This window comes from Carassius carassius, chromosome 27 (genome assembly GCF_963082965.1).
Source record: "Carassius carassius chromosome 27, fCarCar2.1, whole genome shotgun sequence".
Classification (NCBI taxonomy): domain Eukaryota; kingdom Metazoa; phylum Chordata; class Actinopteri; order Cypriniformes; family Cyprinidae; genus Carassius; species Carassius carassius.
In genome coordinates this window covers 26,122,596-26,140,331 of record NC_081781.1, presented here as the reverse complement: position 1 = coordinate 26,140,331, position 17,736 = coordinate 26,122,596, and the positions used below count along the sequence as shown (strand labels likewise).

Here is a 17,736-nt window from a genome sequence, read left to right as displayed (position 1 = left end):
ATGTATAAATAGACTGTCAGAATACAGTCCATGTAATTGAAATGTTACTTAAAGCAAAACGCGTTTCAGTCTAAAATGAATCCACTAATACAAATGATCCAGCATATATGATGAAAGGGCTGTGATTATCATATATTTTAGTCTTTGTCACCATACCAGTCCAACAGCAAGAAAGACAACCACCGCTGCCACCAATAAATATGTAAGGCGTGGGGTTTAGCTGCCCGTGGGTTGATATGAATAAAGACGACGGACTTGGAAATATTGACGGCCAGTAACTTTTTATTGAGCAACGTCCATGAACTGGAGGAGAGCAACACTCGTCTCCGTGCCCGCCACACTCTGCTCTCCCTCTCTTCCCGCACTTCTTTTTACAATACAAGATCCTCCTTCTTGGAGGACGCAAGACCAAAATAAAAGTCCTTGGCAAAAACATGCAGAAACAGAAGACAATGAATATTAAGCAAACAACTTCACACTAGATTTGACCACTCTTGACCATACTAATACTCTAATGAGAGTTAGTTGGCATGTAGTTGCAACATGCCTTGCTTTTAGTCGATTGATTAAGGGGACCATCAAAATAAAATGTAACCATATAAGACATTGCATTTTTTTTTTCAGCTAGAGTATTAAGCTCACAACAGTTAATTAACATTAGCTCCAGAGTCCAGAGCCTAAACCATAACATTGTAACAGGCCCCTTCCTATCAGAGACCTGCACGATCGCAGGACCCATCGCAGCAGAGTGCAGCATGGGACAACACTTGACATGCGGGTAGAGACTTGTGTCTGCAGGATGTGGTAGATTAATTAGGTTGTGCTCACACTAGGCAATCTTGACCGTGCCTGAGTGCGTTTGACCCCCAAAGCCTGGTTCGTTTGACTAGTGTAATTGTTCTGTTTAGTAGTTCTGGGTCGGTTGAAAGAGGTGGGTCAAAGCGCGGTTCTGTTATATGTAGATAATGATTATGCAGCTTGAGACTAGATAGACATATCTTGAATATGTCTGAGCGATAGATTTGAAAAGCAATATTGAGAGAGGAATGCATGTTACTGTGTCCCATACGATTCAAAATAATAAACCGCAAAGTCAACAAAATTATTAATAACAGTGGACATTGGTTTGTGAATGTTGATGCTTAACCTAAATAATTTGATCGGGAGCATCCCCTCCTGTGACCCATGATTTGTCTGTATGTGTATTCAGATCCAGTGAACAACAGACTTTCATTATAATAAAACACTACGTTAATGCGCGCTAAAATAATTGTCGGCATTAATCAATTAGCCCTATCATTAACATAATAGTTTACCCAGCAATATTCATTAACATAATAGTTTACCCAGCAATTAATATATATATATATATATATATATATATATATATATATATATATATATATATATATATATATATATATATATACAGTGGACAGTGGTTTGTGAATGTTGATGCTTAACCTAAATAATTTGATCGGGAGCATCCCCCTGTGACCCATGATTTGTCTGTATGTGTATTCAGAGCCAGTGAGCAACGGACTTTCATTATAATAAAACACTGCGTTAATGCGTGCTAAAATAATTGTCAGCATTAATCAATTAGCCCTATCATTGACATAATAGTTTACCCAGCAATTAATATATATTAGGGGTGTAACAGTACGCAAAAATCACGGTTCGGTACGTACCTCGGTTTTAAAGTCACGGTTCGGTTCATTTTCGGTACAGTAAGGGAAAGAAATGCAAACATTAAACTGCAGGTTGTTTATTACTATAAACTTTTTTAAACAATTTTTTTAAATACTTTTTAATAAAATATATATAAAATAAAAAAAAGAATAAGAAATAAAATACTGCTGCAAAGTTCTCCACTAAATAAAATAGTCTCAGTCTCAAACTAATATCATATAATAAAATATAATGAAAAATATAAATAAATAACTATGATTACAGTGCAGCATTACCAATCCCAGCTTGTAGGCCTGCTCTTATTTAAAAAATATATATAACTTTTCCAAAGTGTAAAGTGCAGCATCAACAGTTTCAGTTTTTAGACCTGCTCAGATTTCGTTATTGCGTTGGCCCAATCGGAAATTAAGAGCGAAGGTCTGTTTAAATGCCGACGTGAACTGCGTTTGAATTACAATAATTTTTTTCCTAGTTGTAGTGATGTTCACACTCTCGTGATGCCTTTTGAAAACCTTAGGCCGGTGATACACTGGCATATTGCACCTGTCAAATATAGTCTATTTTGCCGTCAATACTGTTGACGGTGTCAGTAGGCTTTATATTTATGCTCAACATGAAGAATAGATATTGTTGTAGTGAAGACAAGATCCTGGTCTGTCGGCGCCTCGGCGGTCTCCCTTAATGTCACCTACAGTAGCAGCAGCGTGCCAGCGTCGCGTCAGGCACGATTCTGGTGTGTAAAGACACAGAGAACGCGAAGCAGGTGTCACGCAAGTGACAAAAAGCAGAAACACCACGCTCACGCCACGCAGCCAGTAAGCCCTTTCACACATACAGACTTTTCCGGAAAATTACCGGTAAATTGCCGTAAAGAGATCATGTGTGAACAGGATCTTTTCAAAAATACCGGTAAATTCGTTCCGGCAATTTACCAGTAATTTATGTAACATTACCAGTAAATTGGCGGAATTCTGATGTGTGTGAACGCAGAAGGAAAATTACCGGTATGAGCACGTACGAGTTCAGAACGCGGTGACGTAAGACGTCTACTCCGGGCCAATCATAATAATGTGATGCATTCACGCACTGTTTAATAAAATAAAATAAATGTCATCCAACTGAAGCGACGGTGAAATTAAAGCGCTTCTCCTTATCCGGGCGGATGAAGAAATTTGTCATCATCTGAGAGAAACTGTTAGTTTTGCAGTAACGTATGATAAAATAACCGTTAACTGTCTCCGAGAGCAATGCATTCACAGGACAAAGTCAGGTCATCAATAAACTGAAAACATTGCATCTTAATATCTAAAAATAAACGACCATCATAAACGAAGTAGTAGTGGAAGTATTTCTTGTTCCTATTATGACTTTTGTCAATCTATTTGGGAGTCCTGCTACTTCACAAATCCTGTAGCTATAAACCAGTGGATCTCAACCCGCGGCACGTCATGAAATCACATGCGGCCCACCATGCCGAACACAATAAAAAATAATAATAATCGCTTTAAGTTTTTTAACTTATTTTAGTTTTTACATAGGGAAAAACACATAGGGTACAAACGAGAAGTCGGAGCAGTGAAGAAGAGTGCTGGACATTCGGCATCAACTTTCGTTTTGCCCCGCAACTCACTTCAGCCCGTCTTTTTCCCCAGTTCTCCCAAAACAGCTTATACTACTGTTTCAGCTATTAAAATAGTTCAGTTTTTTATGTTTGGAGCAGTTTTTGATCGTTAAACAGGCCTATAAGTTTTGTTTTTAAAGTAACAAGCGACCAGCACAGAGAGGGAGAGTTGATCATAGCCTATGTTTAATCAGTTTAGCCTTCTCAAATCATCACGAATTGTCTAAAATAAAATCTAAAGATATAAAACAGTTCAAGCATGTAACGATGTTTTACCGTTAAACCCAGATACATGTGCGCTATATCGAATATTTTGTGCGGAGAGTGCAAGATGCTTTCTGCCGTCTCGTCTTGAACAGGAGAGCTTACAAAAATAAACCGAAACTCAGCGAATACATGCCTCACAGACATGATAAATATATCTATAGAAAGCTTTAAATTACTACTTAACGAAATAATAAAAACAAACAACAAAAAATCTCAATACAATCATAATTCGTTTAGGAGGCGCGTCTAATGAGGAGATGACGAGTCAGGCAACTTCATCCTTGGGACACAGACTCAGAAAACACTAGTTTATTAGTAAATAATTCAAATATATTTTTACTATTTCCCTCTGTCACATTCATGGTAATTTTTCCGGTGCTTTGGGACATCTTTTGAACTCAATTTGAACGCAGAACTGTTTATCTGCGCTGACAGACTTTTTTGATATGAATTTGGATCAGCATAGGCTACATTTGTGAACTCACCTTTTCTTCAATGTCGCGCGTCTTACAGGCTGCAATTTACAATCGCAACTTCATTGTGCTGTTAATCCTTTCAAGCCGATTTTCACTAAATTGGTCAGCTCCCGACAGCATCGGGTGTTTTATTAATGGTGAGTATAATTATTCAAACCAGTCGTCTATTACGATGTCTCTGTAACAAAAGCAGTTGCATGAATACTAAAGTTTGAAACAAAAAATTAAACCATCAACAGAAATACTGAACACGTATTACCCTCCATGTTTAAAAATACAAGCGCAGCTGTTTAGAGATTAATGACGTCACAGAATTTACCGGTATTTTTTACCGGTATTTTGGAATGGATGTGTGAATGGTGCTTTTCCGGAAAAAAGATGGAATGTCTCACTGTCCATAGTGACTGTGTGAACAGCGCATTTTTGAATTTACCGGTAAAGTCGTTCCGGTAATTTTGCGGCAATTTACTGGTATTACTGTGTGAAAGAGGCTAGTGTGTCACCGGCCTTTAGAATCAGGTGCAGGGCGGGATTTGCGCTGAACGCGAAGACTTCCGCCACTTAATATGTTCGTTTGGAAACACGAAAATGTATATGTTCCACAAACAAAATATTGCATTCGGTCATTCGGTACACACGTGCACCGTACCGAAAGCCCTGTACTGAAACGGTCCGGTACGAATACACGTACCGTTACACCCCTAATATATATATGTGCAATTGTTTGAATTTTTGTTATACAAGTTTTATAATAAACTTTACTTTATGATAGCTTTGTGTGAGCTATCATATATATATATATATAAATATGTAATTATTTTTTATTTATTTTATTTTTTTGATTGCACTTATCCATGCTTGGGTATTCTGTTAATGATCAATGCTCCATAAATGTGTTGCATCAAACTTGTTTATATATGCTTTTAGATACATTTGTGCAATTGTTTTAGTTTGTGTTATACAGGTTTTTATAAAGAACTTAACACTGTGTCCAGCTTTGTGCCATTGAAAGCATGATGTTGGACTTTCGTAAAGCCATTGCTGTACAGCCTCCTGTTGAATAAAAAGCAAAACAAATAGTCATTTCTTTGTGTAAAAATTTTGCCAATAACAGTGCCTACTTCTTGGTCAGAATATATTCACAATATAAAGTGGATGTAAAAATAGCCTCTTCAGGAGATAGAGATGCTTGAGTCAATCGTATACTGCAAATGACCAGGAACTAGAACAGAATTAAAATAGTCTGTGCTAAAAGGATTTATTTTAATCCAATCAATTGAAATAAAATGGAACTAAAATCTTCCAATATAACTTTAAGTAGTGATAGTTATGCACTCAAAAAATAAAAATAAAAATCAGTCAATCATGGAGGAAATGGATGAACGACAGCTCAAAACTAATTTGTCTCTGTTAGTATGACAAAAATGTGAATATGAGGGAATTTGACAAGACTTACACTGACAGCAGATCATTGGTAATGCCAAGAAAAGCGTTAGCTGGAATTTGAGTAATATAGGGATTATCGCTTAGTTCTCTGCAGGAAGAGCAGAAAATAGATTAAAATAATGGCTTTAAATACATTGATCTATGAAATCTGCTGCAATATAGAACACTCCTCACAGTAGGAAGTATGAGTCATCAGCCTGGATATTGTTCAGGACAGGGAAGATGGAGAGGCCTGTGTTGAATAAGCCTCTGAAAATCCAACACCTGATGGTTATTATTTCAAGTTCTTATGCACTGTCCATAGTGACATTGATTTTATTAAGGTAACTGCACTTTTGGTTGCAAATAAATGTTCCTACTACTGAGTGCTCTAATGTTATTGCTGGGCTGACTACCTGGTTATAGCTTTACTTATCAAGACCATGCTCTCGGACAAAATAATCAAACATGTAGTACATTATATATAATATGTATATTGCAGTTTTTAAGAGTGCATGTGCAGAAATGCATTTAAAAAAAAAGAAGAAGAAAAAGAAGTAATCCTTAGATGCCATGTTTGTTACATCAACATCTCAGAGAGACAACATTTTGGAGAAAGCTGCAGAATGAATGAACCTCATGTATTGCTAATGGGAGTCAAGTCTGTCAATTACATGCTACAGGACAGGTTAACAAGATTAAACAATAAAAAGCATTTTGTACTTTCATGTTAATTAAATATAACAATCTAACATTATTTATGATCTCTAATCGATTATTAGCAGAAGTTATTACTTTACTGACTGTGCTTTCTTCTTTATCAACAGCCCTGCATTGTTGGAATACAGCTGTTCATATCGAGTTGTGATCTAGTTACATGTAAATGTTCAGCTTTTGTATTTATTTATTTATTTATTTGTTGTTTTAGGCATAAACCTCAATATAAAAATTAAAACAGGAAAACATGACAAAACTTTTTGCAATTTGCAGACCAAAATTATGTAGACAGTGTTTTGCTCACAAATACTGTAATTTAGGGAGATTCCTAAAAGCCTCTGGATGGATGAATGTCAAATTTCTTGTGTTTCTTATTTCTCTGAAATGAGAGAGAGAGAGAGAGAGAGAGAGAGAAAGATTACATGAATTGAAAATGTTCTTTTTGAATTACTTGAATGAAAGAGATAGGACCCTAAAATATCTTAACTGGAAATTATGCCTTAATGTAACAGAATTCATCTCACATTATTTTTGCAGATGATAGGAATAATAGTTCTTTGATGTCAATTTCTCTTGTTCAGTTTACTTAGCCAGACATGCTAAATGGAAGCACATTTTCTACTACAATAAGAAAACCTCTAAAAAGAAACTACAGTGGCAGAACAACTCAGTAAAATGATGGGTGCATTTAATCAGGGATTCATTGCTGGTTTCCTATCTGTCGGTCACTGCAAGTTATGTCGTTTAAACATAGGGGGTAACTTGAGAGCCCCAATCCACTCTGACTTTAAGAGAAAATGCCAATGAAATCTGCCTAGTGAATTTTTATATGTCTGAGCCACACTCCCCATGTATAAGGGTATAAATAGGCGACAGGTGCATCCACTCATTAGATTTTTGCTTCAGAGCCGAGTGGGTGAATGATTTCTTCTCCACAAAGCCTTTTCGTTTTGACTGAGAGACACTGGTGTGATGGCACTAACAGCGGTGTCCCTTGTTGCCACCGCCGAATTGGACCTCGTGCCTTTCTTCCAGGAGGAGCATGTGGAGCTGACAAAGTTGTGGACGGCCCCTTTTTCATCCAGAAACTTCTCGTCTGCCTCCTCCATCCTCACTACCCTCGATGGTGGGGCAGCTAAGAGGTACGTTGACATACCCCAGGTGGAGAGAGCTGTTGCAGTGCACCTGTGCCTGCAAAACACCACCACTTGGAGGAATCAAACTCATCTCCCATCCAAAGTCTGTAATCTGACAGCGTCTCTCACCGCTAAAGCTTATGCTGCAGGCCAAGAGGCCATTCTGCCATGCATGTCATGGCTTTCCTACAGATCAGCCAAGCCAAGGCACTCAAACAAATGCATGAGAGTAGTTCTGACCCGGGGTTGATGCAGGAACTGCACACGGCGACTGACTTCGCCCTCCGGAAAGCAATGTCCACACTTGTGGACCAAGAGGACAATCTTTGGCTCATCTTGCTGAGATGAGAGAAAGTCTACTTTCTTGACACTCCCATCTCACAGGGTGGCCTATTCTGCAATGCTGTCGAGGCCTTTCCCAACAGACTGAGGCCATCCAGCACATCCTCTAGCTGACATTGCTCTACTGTGGGCCGCAACCCGGCCTGCTCATCAGTGACAGTGTCCCCCTGCGTCCTGGAGAGCACCTTATCTTCATGCTGAGACACCATCGAGTCTGGCGCGTCGAGCCTCTCAGAGGACTGTGGTGCCCCCCTGACTGCAAGTCTTGAATCAGGCCCTTCACAAATTTCCATTCAAGATGTTGACGCAGAAGCTCATTATCAGATGCATCCAGCCCCAGGATTGGTTTGCAGCTGTGGACCTAAACGATGCTCACATTCATGTCTCAATTCTTTCTCAACACAGGCCTTTCCTAAGGTTTGTGTTTGAGGGTTGGGCATGGCAGTACAGGGATATCGTTGGCACTATTTAAACTGAACTGAGATGACATCTCTGCCTTTAACTGTCATTTTGCGTTATTGACACACTGTTTTCCTAATGAATGTTGTTCAGATGCTTTGAGGCAATGTATTTTGTTTAAAGCACTATATGAATAAAGGTGACTTGACTTCTAACCCCTGGTTATACAATGTTCTTCATGAGCATTGGAGCAAACTCAGGGAAGCAGAGAGAAAATGGTGCAAATCAAAAGATCTGCCAGACCTGAGTATGTATCAGTCTTTGCTTTCAGCTTTCTCTGCTGAAATCCATACTGCCAAAGCTTCACATTTCCACAACAAGTTCAACAGCGCTCCAGACACACCTAATCTCTTCAAAACATTAAATTCTCTCCTCTGTCCCCCTCCACCACTTCTATAACAGCTGATGATTCGCCACATTCTTCACAGTCAAAACTAGAACAATCAGTAGTCAATTCCCAGCCTCACACACACAGGACCTCAAAATAACCACCCCCACTGCTAAAACTCCCATCTTTCCTAGTGTCTCCTCACTGAGGCATAAGTATCAAAACTTCTCTTCTCAAGCATTCTACAACATGCCATCTAGACCCAATCCACTCACACCTTCTCCAAGCAATCTTTCCTGCACTTTAACCAGCACTCACACACATTATCAACACATCTCACCTCACGGATCTTCCCCACTGCATTCAAGCAGGCTTGGTTAACCTCACTGCTCAAAAAACCTACATTAAACACTTCTCTTATAGACAGCTACAGACTAGAGACCTGCAGCGCAGGACAACTCTTGATGAGTGTGGGAGAATAAAATTATGAGCGAGACTCCCACAAAAATTATTTATCTAAACATAAAGTGTCTAAAACATATAAATTGTTATTTATCTGTTGCACAAAAGCAAAAAGAACAACTAATATTAACATTAAAATGATTCATATGCACAAGCTAGGCAAAGTTTCTATTTATAACATTGTTGAAAGGTTTGCGCAATGTAGCCAATCACAGACTCAGCTGTTGATTTCTGGAACGCAATGGCCAATCAGAGGAGAATCTACTCACCGCAGGGCTGAAACTGTGTGCTTATGAATCCTCAAATTTTAACCTTTTTCATACAGTCTATGATTTTAATACAAGAAGTGTCGACACAGTGTAAGATTCATAGTGCATATATGTTTTGTGTTATAACAGAGTTTTGTGAGATTGTGATTAATTGAGATGTCAGCTTTTAGTGATAATAAAGGAAGTGCACTGCTCGCATTCTGCAATGCCAAACCATGCACACAGCAGTCCATGCTTGTTTTTCTCTGTTAAAAATAGCAGTGGTTTGTGAATGTTGATGCTTAGCCTATCAACAAATACCTACATAACAAATATTGTATCGAGAGTGTTTATACTGGGATGCTGTGAAGCTTAGGAGATGTTACAGAACCATTTCATGTCAATTTCTTCAATGTACTGTAAAAAAATCTATATAGATTACTTTTAATGCAGGCTTTTTTGCGGGTGGAAGTGCGACAAAATCTTGTGGGAGCGGACTGATAAATACATTCCATGCAGGTCTCTTATGAAGTGAAGTGAAGTGACATTCAGCCAAGTATGGTGACCCATACTCGGAATTTGTGCTCTGCGTTTAACCCATCCAAAGTGCACACACACAGAGCAGTGAACACACACACACACTGTGAGCACACACCAGTGGTGTGTGCAGTGGGCAGCCATTTATGCTGCGGCGCCCGGGGAGCAGTTGGGGGTTCGATGCCTTGCTCAAGGGCACCTCAGTCATGGTATTGAGGGTGGAGAGAGAACTGTAAATGCACTCCCCCCACCCACAATTCCTGCCGGCCCGGGACTCGAACTCACAACCTTTCGATTGGGAGTCCGACTCTCTAACCATTAGGCCACGACTTCCCAGGTCTTCCCTATACAGACCTTACTCTCTCCTTCCATTCATAGTGAAAACCCTTGAACAAGTTGTTTTCAACCAGCTGTATCATTGTTTCTTTCACAGAACAACAAACTGGATGCTAACCAGTCAGGTTTCAGGAGTGGCTATACTGAGACTGTGCTACTGTCAGTCACGAAAGCCCTGCGGATTGCAAAAGCTGATTTCAAATCATCAGTTCTTATTCTGCAGGATCTATATGCTGCTTTTGACACTATCAATCATCAGATCCTCCTGTCTGCCCTTTCATCACTTTTCATCACAGGGATTCCACTTCACTGGTTTGAATCCTATCTCACTAGTAGGTCTTTCAGGGTGGCCTGGGTAGGTATCCAAAGCACAACAACTGGTCACTGGGGTTCCTCAGGGATCAGTTCTTGGACCCCTCCTCTTTTCCATATACACTACATCACTGGGTCCCATCATACAGGCACATGGCTTCTCCTACCATAGCTATGCTGATGACACACAACTCTATCCATTCAACTAGATGATCCATCATTACTGCGAAGCTGTTAACAACAAACAGGAAAGGCGTGAAGCACCTTTCATGAGGATAGAAATCTTTCTATGGTAGGAGCAGTGGCATGGCTATCTACAGCAGCGATGTACTCACCTTTTATGGTCCCTGTGGGTGCAAATAAATAAAATGTGTGCTGAGGTGTTGGGAAGGTTATGACCTTTGCAATGCCACAGGGTTGTGACAGGGTTCATGTTGTGGCACTTTCCATGGACCTCCTATGTCGAATCACAACGTACTTTGTAGTGACCGACAGATAAGGAATGTCTCGGTTATGTACATAACCCTCATTTCCTGATGGAGGGAACAGAGATGTTATGTCCCCATGCCTCAACCTCGAACTATTGCTGGTTGCCAGGGAGACTTTCTCAGCTTCTCAGCGTAAAACCTAATGAGTGGATGCACCTGTTACTACACAGGAAGTGGCTCAGGCATGCAAAATCCATTCGCCAAATTTCATTGGCATCTTCTCTTAAAGTCAGAGCAGATTGGGGCTCTCAAGTAAACCCCCTATGTCAAGTCTTGACATAATGTCTCCATTGTCTTCATCAGGGAACAAGGGTTACGTATGTAACCTAGACGTTTTGTTCCAAACCTTTATTGTAAATAATGTTTTTTTTTCTCTTCTTTGTTATGTGTATACATTATTCAAGTTCCTGTGTTTTTTATTTTATTTTACCCAGTGCATTAAAAGTTAAGTATATAATTTCTTTAAGAAATCTGTTGTATTTACACTTTTTAGAGAATATAGAATAAATATATCCAGCTGCATTTATGTACTTAAATATATTTCTGGCTTCAGGGTTAAAAAAGAGTGTCTGTTAAATATAGAATGCTGTTTCATAAATGTAATCTCTTGAGAATTTGTATGTATTTTATGTAAAATGTGATTTTACCACATGCACGTTTACTTCATTTGCATGTAAATTATGTTTATTTAATCTGTAGTCATTATTTAATCTGTTTATTTGTTTAATAGTTTCATTTGTTAAATGAACCAATCGGTTGTCTCTATTGTATTTATGATCAATGATATTGTTTTCATGTTATGCAGTTGGTTCATTTACTTGAAATAACGTTTTATGTTCTGTTCTGTTCTGTTCTGTGTGACTTTTGGTGTCTGCTTATTTCAAAGGATTACATAATTTTAAACAAGACTAAACTTTAAAATCAATAAAATGTTCTTTTAATTTAATTTGATTGATTGATTTTATTTATTTATTTTTTTGGATAACTGGAATTTATATATATATTTTGGATACTTTAACTTACATATGAGTAAGCTTTCTCAGGTTGTGGAAGGAATGCTTCTCTAACCTGCTCAGAGAGACATCCACCGACAGATAGCTATGGAGAGAATGGAGAAAATCCTGTTAAAATCCAGAGTTTTATAAAAAAAAAAAAATACAGGGTTATTTCAAGTTGCCACCCCTAAGCAGAGAGAAAAAAAACTCCTTTCAGTATTTGTGATGGCATTTCACCTCAGTACTACATCTGTAAATAAGCCATCAAACCTTCATCTGTAAATAGCGCATAGTGGTTACTGAAACCACGCCTTCTTTCTTTGCGTGAACATTTGGGCGGCATTACGCAAATATTTCCACATAGACATGTGGGTGCGTTTCTGAATGAGCCATTTTAGGGGGGCATGGCAGCGTCTTAACTTTGATAAAGAATATCTCTTTGATTTGAGAATTTAGTCTTTGCAACTTTACAGAACTTATTCATGCACCAAGAGCTGGTAACACTCCAAAGAGAAAGGAAAAAATGTAATCACATCACTTGACCCCTTCAATTATATGTCTGCACTATTTTTGGATTTTCTGCACTGGAAGCTCATAACAACAAGACAAATTCCTATCGCAAGGAGAGGGATATATGCAGAATACTCATCATGCAACGAGTCAACATTTTGCTCATTATCTGGCTTGGCTCGGTGTTCATCTTCAGTTCTCTCTACACAGCAGTTCAGTGTACTGTTTGAGTAAATGAATTACTCTGGGATATTGGTTTGTTTGAACTCAGAGGGAGGGTCAGCCACATTAAAAAAGTTAACAGCTTAAGTCATTTGTGGATTAATGCGTATTGGAGATGCGAACCGTTTAAAACAATTCAGTTCGATTTGGTCAACTGGTTCGAAAAGATCCGGTAACATCGAATGATTCGTTCCCGAACCGGATATCACAAACTGCTTTGTTTTGAACTCTCTCACAACAGACACGAGACAGGGTAAATGGCTGCTTGTCTCCAAAAATTTAATTGATGAGGGTCATAAAAGCCATCTGTTCTGGACACCTGTTTGTACACCCCCCTCCCCTCCCTGTACAGCCCAGTGACCTAAATATGAACTTATGAACCTAAGAAGGAATTTCAGTGAGGGAGGGGGAAAAGGGTTTTTTTTTTGTGTGTGTGTTTGTTGCGAAAACGATGTGCTTTTTTAAACATTAAAATGTGAAATCGTGAAAATAGTATAAGGGGAGTTTTTATTAAGGTTTTAAGTATACAGTACATTTCAAGAAAAAGGTTATAAACACATACGAAATGGAAACAATGTAATGATCGTTTTTGTCCTACTTGGAAAAGTGTAAAAACGTTACAAATGAAATAAAAATAAAAATAGGTTGCTGGTTATTTATCTAAAACAACTAAACAAGTCAAAAATCTATCAGATACGTTTCGTTAAGCAACACGTGAAAAAGATGTGAGAAATGTAAAAATAGAAGATGTAAAAATGTTGCTAAAGTTGTTACAAATTAAATAAAAAGAAAACTAGTTTACTGGATATTTATGTAAAACGACTAAAGTCAAAAACTATCAGAAAAAGGTTATAAACAGACGAGACGGAAACAATGTCATGGTCATGTCATTTGTCACGTCGGGATGAAAAATTAAAACAAAAGAAAAAATATGGTAGGCATTTACGCGGATCTAAAATAAAATACATCAGACAAGATACTTGTCAAATCTATGCAGTACTTTACCACTAACTACAATTTTAAAAATCGAGACTGTTACTGACAGAGAGTTAAACAAAAGAAAAAAAGATCTCACAGCAAAGTGTTACCACGTCTCTGGTAACGTTAGATCGACTCAAACTAAAAAAAGAAGCTAACGTAAAGCAATGTTACAAACCAAGAAAGTAGGCATTTGTCACGTCGGGTGAAAAGTTAAAACAAAAGAAAAAAAAGGTAGGCATTTACTCTGATCTCAACGAAAATACATCGGACCCCGTCTTTAAAACACCAGCACAAGATACTTGTCAAAACTATGCTGTACTTTACCACTAACTACAATTTTTTTAATTCTAGACTGTTACTGACAGAGAGTTAAATGAAAGAAAATAAAAAGATCTCCCAGCAGAATTTGCGAAGCCTTCCGTAAAACAACCTCCCATTGACGTTACATACATCACAAATTCCTCTTTAAACGCCACTAAACATGGTGGAATTTTGAAAAAACATACATTTATGAATGTAGAATTTCGTGCCAGAAGTTAATATTAACAAAATAAAAGACATATTCAATGATTTAGGCTACTAAAGTAAGTGTGAGTGGCTTATTAAAATAAAATAAAACATCAAGGACTTTTGTTTAGATTAAAAATAAAGAGCATATAGGCTAACCTAGTTTTAAAGTAACTCATATACATAGATGTATCTAAAGATCCTGAAACAGTCCATACAGTAGCAGCAGCTATATATGTTCCAAGGGTTAGGTATAGAATACCAGAAAGAACATCTAATCATCCGTCTGTTTATACTACAGAAATGATTGTCATATTTTTGGCTCTTCAGTGCGGGTTGAACACATTAATATACCTAAAGTAGTCATATGTTCAGAATCATTTTCAGTACTATCAAGTTTAAAGAGTGGTGAAGCTTCTACTAGACAAGACATTTTGTCAGTCATTTTACAGAGTTTGTTCAGAATACAAGCAAAACAAATATTTATTTTGTATGGATACCCACACATAAAGGTAATGAAGATCTCGCCATAGAATTGGACACATTGCACTTAATCAGTCATTATTTATAAGAGGAAAAACATGTGTCTGGACTTTGTGTTAAATGTGATCTTCCTGAAACAGTTGAACCTATTTTAATAAAATGTAAAAGATATGACAACGAAAGATTACAACTTACAGAAGCATTTAATATAGAAATAAATCAGATCTCATTTTAGATTTTGTTAAATAAAGATGTGGCTATAGAAATGTTTCACAGATTAAGTATCTCAAAGAGTTGATAAACAGTATTTAAAGAATCACTACTAAGTTTATTATTATCATTAATTTTATTTTTGTATTTCTTTTATCTCTTATGTTTGAGTTAGTTTTCATTAACGTCAATGCTCCACACTCCTGCCCTGTAGGTGGCGGTAAAGGCACCTAAAGCCTTGCGTGAAAGAGGAAGAAAGAGTGGTTTGAGTGGGATCTCCCTTTGCTGTGAGATCTTTTTTTCTTTCGTTTAACTCTCTTTCAGTAACAGTCTAGATTTTAAAAATTGTAGTTAGTGGTAAAGTACAGAATAGTTTTGACAAGTATCTTGTGCTGGTGTTTTAAAGACGGGGTCCGATGTATTTTCTTTGAGATCAGCGTAAATGCCTACCTTTTTTTTCTTTTGTTTTAACTTTTCACCCGACGTGACAAACGCCTACTTTCTTGGTTTGTAACATTGCTTTACGTTAGCTTCTTTTTTTAGTTTGAGTCGATCTAACGTTACCAGAGACGTGGTAACACTTTGCTGTGAGATCTTTTTTTCTTTTGTTTAACTCTCTGTCAGTAACAGTCTCGATTTTTAAAATTGTAGTTAGTGGTAAAGTACTGCATAGATTTGACAAGTATCTTGTCTGATGTATTTTATTTTAGATCCGCGTAAATGCCTACCATATTTTTTCTTTTGTTTTAATTTTTCATCCCGACGTGACAAACGCCAACTTTTCTGGTTTGTATCGTTTCTTTACATTCGCTTCTTTTTTTTTTAGTATGAGGTAAGGTACAAATGCCAAAACTCTGTTACCTAGTTTTCTAACTGGTAACAAAACAGCTTTTTAAATTGTAATACTACAAGCTCTCACATCTTTTTCACGTGTTGCTTAACGAAATATATCTGTTAGTTTTTGACTTGTTTAGTTGTTTTAGATAAATAACCAGTAATCTAGTTTTATTTTTATTTAATTTTTAACAACTTTAACACCGTTTTTACACTCCCATGAACGGAAAAAAAACGACCATGACATTGTTTCCGTCTCGTCTGTTTATAACCTTTTTCTGATAGTTTTTGACTTGTTTAGTCGTTTTACATAAATATCCAGTAAACTAGTTTTCTTTTTATTTAATTTGTAACAACTTTAGCAACGTTTTTACACCTTTTTAAACTGCAATGCTACAAGCTCTCACATCTTTTTCACGTGTTGCTTAACGAAACGTGTCTGATAGTTTTTTGACTTGTTTAGTTGTTTTAGATAAATAACCAGCAACCTAGTTTTATTTTTATTTCATTTGTAACGTTTTTACACTTTTCCAAGTAGGACCATTTCGTATGTGTTTATAACCGAAATTCCTTCTTAGGTTCATAAGTTCATATTTAGGTCACTGGGCTGTACAGGAAGGGGAGGGGGGTGTACAAACAGGTGTCCAGAACAGATGGCTTTTATGACCCTCATCAATCAAATTTTTGGAGACAAGCAGCCCTTTACCCTCTCTGACACGGAAGAGAAGACAATGCTGAATAAAGTCGTAGTTTTTACTATTTTTGGACCAAAATTCTAACTGACCCTCTGATGTCACATGGACTACTTTGATGATGTTTTTCCTTTCTGGACATGGACATTAGACCATACACACAGTTTCAATAGAGGGACTGAGAGCTCTCGGACTAAATCTAAAATATCTTAAACTGTGTTCCACTTCTTTTTAGACCGCAATGCTTAAAAATACATGCAAATGATGAGTTTTCATGATCATTGCACACAGCAACATGACTTGAACATGCTAAATATGCTGAAGCTTGCCGCAAAGCCCCAGAAAAAGTTACCATGAATGTGTCGGGGGGAAATAGTAAGAAAATGATTAATATGATTAATATTTTATTAATAAACTTAGACAACCTAGAATTAAACAACATAAAATTTAATAACCTATAATTAAACCGGCCAGAGGAGAACAGCACACTCTTTTAACACAATATTTGTTTTATAATGTAAAGCTGCTTTGACACAATCTGCATTGTAGTGCTATATAGCCCTAAATAATGTGACTTGACTTAACTTGTTTTCTGAGTCAGTTTTCAGCAAAGATGACTGTTTAAATTGTTGATGGTTAAGTTGACATTTAAAGTTTTCTACGAAGGATTTCCATGATTAGCCATTTTTTGCACTTGCTGCTTTTCCCTGCTTGAGAATTTCTGAATGGATGACCATACCACATGTGTGGTTTTGTTTACAATTTCTGGTTCACTTGCAAAAAAGGCGAAGTGAAAGCCAACCATTAAAAAAAAAAACTAAACAAAAAAGCATTGTATTTTGTCCAGACCAAAGCAAGTGAACTAGCAGACTTTTCTGGTGTGAATACGCCCAGGTACCATCAGGTTTGATTAATTCTGCAACCACTTTAAGGGTGTTTTCACACCCTTTTAATTCCCTTATCAAGAATTCAGTGTGTATATACATACATGCATACATATAGTCTATAGCTATATAAATGTATGTGACAAATGGCTCTGGTCTCTAAAAATGTACTTACATTCTTGTTATATTGACCATATTTGCAAAGGCATCTTGGGGAACTGACATCAGACTTGACTCGTAGAGACTTCTACAATTGAAAAAATCATTACAAATACATGTAAATTTGTATGATTCTTACAACTTTACATTTATATATTAAACAATGTTGCAATTTCAAAGAAAATAATTGACAATACAATGTTAAATATCACAAAGTTTATTTAGCCAATCATTGCTTATTTTACACATATTAGCACATATTACGGCCAAAAGTATTCTGCATTAATTAGCTACATTAACTGGCTGTTTGGTTCTGTTTGCTTTTGAAAGGGTCATTTATATTATCATGTTCATATATATATTATGAAGGCCTGGTTGAGTGCTAATGGGTTGGTAATGGGGATAACTGTCCC

The 17,736-nt window shown here is 37.1% G+C and overlaps 1 protein-coding gene across 1 annotated transcript in view; it reads right to left on the bottom strand.

Moving 5' to 3' along the window:
- Positions 1 to 17,736, bottom strand: part of tshr (thyroid stimulating hormone receptor) — a 97,919-nt gene that overhangs the window by 40,424 nt on the left and 39,759 nt on the right. Inside the window, exons 2-7 of the mRNA XM_059513273.1 lie at positions 17,340 to 17,411; positions 11,870 to 11,944; positions 6,503 to 6,577; positions 5,677 to 5,751; positions 5,513 to 5,590; positions 5,041 to 5,109 (exon numbers count right to left, since the gene is read on the bottom strand). Coding sequence (XP_059369256.1) covers positions 5,041 to 5,109; positions 5,513 to 5,590; positions 5,677 to 5,751; positions 6,503 to 6,577; positions 11,870 to 11,944; positions 17,340 to 17,411 — 444 coding nt within the window. The remainder of the gene's footprint in view (positions 1 to 5,040; positions 5,110 to 5,512; positions 5,591 to 5,676; positions 5,752 to 6,502; positions 6,578 to 11,869; positions 11,945 to 17,339; positions 17,412 to 17,736) is intronic.